The sequence below is a fragment of the Cicer arietinum genome, chromosome 6, assembly GCF_000331145.2.
Source record: "Cicer arietinum cultivar CDC Frontier isolate Library 1 chromosome 6, Cicar.CDCFrontier_v2.0, whole genome shotgun sequence".
Classification (NCBI taxonomy): Eukaryota; Viridiplantae; Streptophyta; class Magnoliopsida; order Fabales; family Fabaceae; genus Cicer; species Cicer arietinum.
The window spans coordinates 1,098,347-1,104,453 of NC_021165.2; the positions used below are offsets into that span (position 1 = coordinate 1,098,347).

Sequence of the window (6,107 nt, forward strand, 5' to 3'; positions counted from 1 at the left end):
AAAATTACACATTAATCCTAAATAGGAAAGAGTAATTGTGATAAAGTAAGCAAGTAGAGAGAGATGAAAATATGAAATGGCAGGTGAAGAGTGCAGTTCCAATTCCAATTCCATCAGAGCTTCAAGATGGTCCCTCGCCGAAATGACGGCTCTCGTCACCGGTGGAACTCGTGGGATTGGGTCTGTTTCATCATTCTTCTCTTTTTTTGTTTCTTTCTATTATGGTAACACAGTATTTTGATCCTTCCTTCACCATTTGTGTTCAATTTCAGGCGTGCCATAGTGGAAGATTTATGTGGGTTTGGTGCCACTGTCCACACTTGTTCCAGAAACCAAACTGAGCTCAATAACTGTTTCGATCAATGGCGTAGTAAAGGCTTTTTGGTTTCTGTTTGTGATGTCTCTTCTCCACCACAAAGAGAGAAGCTCATTCAAGAAGTTACATCAATCTTTAATGGCAAACTTCACATTTATGTAATTTAAGCCTTTTTTTTAGAGATTAATTTCTATAAATTATATTTTATTTATTTACAATTTCTATACACTATTAGTCATAGCATCAACCATTGAGAGGTTTCATCCTGTCTATCTTGTCATATATAATGATGCTTGATCTCTTGACAGGTGAACAATGTTGGAGTGAACATTAGAAAACCAACCATTGAGTATACTGCTGAAGTATATTCAGAAATTATGTCAACTAATTTAGATTCTGCATATCATCTGTGCCAACTTACACACCCTCTTCTAAAGGCATCTGGAATGGGAAACATTGTGTTCATTTCGTCGATCGCCGGTGTGGTGAGCTTAGGTACTGGATCAGTCTACGCAGCAAGTAAAGGTGGGAGTTATGATAGCCATATTAATTAGTTGTTTAACTTGCTTATAGTTAAATGTTGTGTGATAAAGGAAACTGAACGTTTACTGTCCAATGCTGTTTTCAGCTGCAATCAACCAGCTTACAAAAAATTTGGCTTGTGAATGGGCTAAAGATGGCATAAGGAGCAATTGTGTTGTTCCTGCTACTACCAATACACCACTTGTAGAACATGTAATGTTCTCTTTTCCTTTCTTTTTTTAATTTTGGAGTTAGTTGCTTTCCTTTTGACTGAAGGATTCAATGATACCCTCTAGCTATTTTTTGATGAAATTTGTTGAGGAATTTACTTATTGTAGTCTATTGGAATTCATTATTACTACTTTTCAATTCGATATTAGCATGATTTTTCAACAGCATATATTGCCGTCAAGATTTTGCTCAAAAGGAAAATATCTCATACAGATGTACTATGAGCTATTCACCATCCTCCAAGCCTCTTTTATTGTTTGTGTAGTATTTTATTTTTCAGAGAGTTCATACCTTCTTTTGCATACACTGCCTCTGGTAATGATATCATGCTATCATTAGTATTAGATTTGCAGTACATAGCCTTTTTCCCTATTTATAAGAATCTACTCAACTTCACAAAACCGACTTGTTTGGTGGTGAGTGTCATTCTTTATAAATTCTTTTTCAGATCTTATCTCTAGTCAATGTGACTATGTGAGACTTCAGGTATGTTTGGATTGGTAGTATATGGTGGAATGAAACAGAACTAGATAACTTCCATTTAAAAAAATATAACTAGCATATTTCCTTTCGTTCTACTTGATTTCATCATATCCTACATATTCAAACATACCCTTAGGTCCAAACATACCATCAAGACTTCCTCTTGAGGTCTACCAAACTTATTGTTGATAAAATACCTATTATAAAAGAAAATGTTTTACATTCTGAAACATGTTGAAAGCAATGATCTTCTAAATCAACTCCTTTGTTTGCTTAAACATCCTACATCTAGAGTATGTTGCTGCGTTTGATTGTTTGGTCAAACTACATTATTTAGTGATGTCTTTAGATAATATCTGTATGGATCTTGAGATTTGATACATTTGAAATAAGCTATGCCCGAGCTAAATTTGGCACAAGGAAGGGCCATGTCATAATGTTCATTCATATTTGTTGAATTTTTGTGTTCATAATGATTTTTTTTAAATAGCCAATGTTTGTAATTAGTTGAGTTTTGTTAGAGGGAGAAGTTGAACTCATGACCTCATTGTCACTCCAACTCTACCAAACCACCGAACCACCTTATAACTAACTCCCTTGTGTTCATTATGATAACACCATTTTTCATAAATTTTCCAAACAACTACTATTGTTCCATTCTAATAACGATTTTTGCTAATTGCTTTCTATTCTGCCAGCTGCTTCGCAACAAGCAATATATAGATGAAATGTTGGCTCGAACTCCTCTCGGCCGCATCGCAGAAGCTCATGAAGTTTCATCCTTGGTGGCTTTCCTTTGTCTGCCTGCTGCGTCTTACATCACAGGCCAGGTTATTTGTGTTGATGGAGGATTAACAGTGAATGGATTTCAGCCCAGCATGAGAATAACATAATTTTTGTGTACTTCTTGGTTCATTGTTAATTTAATCATCTTTGGAACATAGAAACATTATTCTTCCATTTGATATTTCATTCAATTTCATCCTTGGTGATTTTGCTTTTTTGCCTTATGCCTTAGAACATGGGGAAAATGGGAAATTATTCTAACTGTGAATAGATTTCAACCCAACACATGAATAATACATTAACGTACTTTTCAGTTTATTTTCATCTTTTTTTTTCTTGGTATAATTTTAATTGTCATCTTTACAGTAAAGGATCTCATGCTTTCAAATATTGCTTTTTATTTTTATTTTTTTTAACTTTCCATTAAGCTATTAGAACATGTTTATATTACATAAATGGTATAAGAAGGAAGGTTGGTTCGTCCGGGTAAATATTCTTTTACATAATTGACTAACTAGATGAAAAATAGATAAATGACATATTTTAAATTTTAAATTAAGTTTCGTCCGGGTAAATATTACGTTATCTATTTTAAAGAAAATTGATGTATTTGCTTCAAATTTTGTATCTAATAAATTAACTTTATTTAATCAATTTTTTCTTATACTTTAAGCCAGAGTAGTATAAATTCAAATACTATATGTTAAATAGCATTTGAAAGATTGCTATAAAAAATGTTAAAAATCAGTAAGATAAATTATTTCAACAAACTCTTCTACTTTATTCACACAAGTTTATTAGCTAGTCAACTGCATTGTAATTTTTATTTTATTTTTGTCAACAATGCATTGCAATCTAACATGTTAAACTTACAACAAAGTTTGGTAGAGCTGTTAAGTTGAGGAATTTCTTTTTCCACCCTTAATACTTTTTGAATTGATTTATCTGAAGATGTATTTTAGAGAAGCTTAATAATATAAAGTGTGAGAAAACAAACTATTTAATTCAAGTAGGATTAGTCCATTCGAATCGGTCTATGATCAATGAAGATTGTGAAAACACTTGATATGTTAGGATTTAATTTTAAATCTATCTAATACTTAGAGTAATTTATATCTATATAAAAACTATTTGTTAGAACTGGTTTGTATAACTAATCCATATAATTTGATTTTACGTAATTAATATTTTTGTTTTTCAAAAATATTTCTCAAAAAAAGTTCTCCATTTTTTTATTAAAAAAAATTACAAAAAATTGTTCTCAAAAAGAAATTGATATATTTTTATAAAAAATTTGTATGAAAAAAAATTGAGTTTTTTTTATCAAAAATTGTTTGAGAAAAAATTTCAATATTCTTTTTGAAAATTTTGATATAAATAAAATTGTAAAGTTCTTTTTGTTGATGATATATACATATATATGTATATATAGACATCTAAGTTAACAACTTGTTATAAAAATAAATAATCATATTTAAAATATATAGATTAAATAAAAATCATGATCTAAATATTCGGTTTTTTAAAACCAAATATAGATATAGGTGTGGTTTGGTTGGAAAACTGTTTATTTTTTACAACCCTACTAATATTTCACTTGTATAAATTGCGCTAGTAAATTCTGTAGAACAAAACAAAATAGGAAAGCTTTTTTTCCACTCTACCCTACATACAATTTGAAAATACACATTGTGGAAAAGAAAGAAAAAAAACACAATATTTTTATCATTTGAATATGTACTTCTGAACAAATATACAGTTCTTTTCCTGAGTTTTTATACATACAAGGGTTTTAAATAGTTTTTTTTTTTGTCAACGGTTTTAATAACGCTCATTGGACTGGCCTGGTTTATATGAGGCCTGCAAAAGCTATGACTGTTGGAAAATTGGATTTTGTATTTTCACAATTGAACATAGAAAAATTTACACTCTACCCCTATTTCTATACCTATACCCCATAATTTTATGAAAATGCCAACTGTACTCTCTTTTTTTCTTTTTTTTTAATCATCGGAAATTATTTTTGAATAATTCCGGTACACACCTTATTTTCGGAAAACTTTTTTCAAGTTTTCCGGTACATAAAATTTTTACCGAAAAACTTTAAAAAAAAAATTCAGTACAGAAGTGAAAAAATTGTACTACCGGAAAACTTTATTAGAAAGATTTTCGGTACATAAAGGTGTTTCCGGAAAACTTTCTAAAAAAGATTTTCGATACACAATTTTTTTTTAAATAATAATATATCATAAATATTTTTAAATAATAATATACCATAAATAATTAATAATTAATACACTATAAATATACCATTAAATAGTGAATACACTATAAATAATATACCATAAATAATAAATACACTGTAATAATTAATACAACATAATTAATAATTAATACACCATAAATTATCGTCGTTGTCAGAAATATTAAGCCTCAAGATTCCCGAAACAAATCTATGTACCGAAGAAGTTCAAAAAAGATGTTTTCCGGAAGAGGCTTCTGTACCAGAGAACTTCAAACAAGTTTTCCGGAGTGTATCTTGTGTACTGGAAAACTTGTATTCAAGTTCTCCGGAAGTTTAGAAAAACAATTCACTCTTGAATTCCGAAAAACTTGAAGTGGAAAATGACAATTTTTTTGAAGTTTTATTATTTAAACGAGGATAAAAATGTCATTTCATTCCTTATTTGGGGGTATAGGAATAATTAGGAGGGTATGGGGTAAAATTTTCTTGAGCATATATATTCTCACTTAAAAAAAAAAATTCATTGATTTATTAACTACCCTTAATTATATAGTAAAATTAATTTAGAAAAAAAAATTGACATTCTTTAATCAGAAATTTTCGGTAGTTATTTTTTTATATTGAAAAATTTATTTTTCCGAAAGTTAATCTTATTCGGAAATTTAAAAATTTCATAAATATTCTCAACCGAAAATTTCATTTTTTTCAGTTAAAATTCCAGAAATTTCACTCGTTTAATATTCGGTACATTTTTTTTTTCAAAATTTAAAATTTTCGATAAAATAAAAAAAAACTACCAGAAATTTCAACATATAAATAGTATATCAAAAATTTTGTTACGAAAATTTCTGATAGACAATTCATACTATCGAAATTTCCCGCGTCGAAATTTTCAGTACACCAATTATACCATAAAAATTATAAAAATACAAGTTCCTTAATTTGTGTATCGAATTTTTAAAATAAATAATTTAATTATCATAAATTTTAGTGACCGATAATATTTTGAAGTAAATTTTTTTACCTTTAATAAAATGAAAATAAAATAAATAAATTTTGATTTTTTTTATATTTTAGAGGATATAAGTTCAATTATGCGGTACAAAATTCACTTTTCTCACGATTGTGATGTTTGGAAATGAATTTGATTTTGGATTTAAATTATGCTATAGTAGTTATGGTATCGTTGATGTGGAACATTTTAGAGAAACTCGAATTTTTTAATTAGAATAATTTATTTTTCATACTTTACTTATCTATCAATTAATTACCAATATCTTTGTTGATTCATTTTTTATACAAGAGAATCATACAGTTTAAGATAAATAAAAATTGTCTATTTGATTAGTCATCTTATTGAAATTTTAGATAAATGAAAATATTACATTAATTAATCATAAATTATATTTTATTTGATTAGTCATTAAAAATATTTGATATTTATGAAAATTAATTATAGTAACTAATAGATAGTTGTGATATAATTTTTTGTTATATGATAAATTTCATTATAATTAACTTAGA

The 6,107-nt window shown here is 28.0% G+C and overlaps 1 protein-coding gene across 1 annotated transcript; it reads left to right on the forward strand.

Annotated features, from left to right (window-relative positions):
• LOC101515576 (tropinone reductase homolog At5g06060-like) lies at positions 1-2,656 on the forward strand. Its single transcript, XM_004503116.4, has 5 exons — positions 1-180; positions 273-474; positions 625-841; positions 945-1,051; positions 2,251-2,656. Exons 1-5 carry the CDS (start codon positions 77-79, stop codon positions 2,443-2,445), a joined length of 825 nt encoding a protein of 274 aa, XP_004503173.1. The 5' UTR covers positions 1-76; the 3' UTR covers positions 2,446-2,656.
• Positions 2,657-6,107: the final 3,451 nt, after the last annotated feature.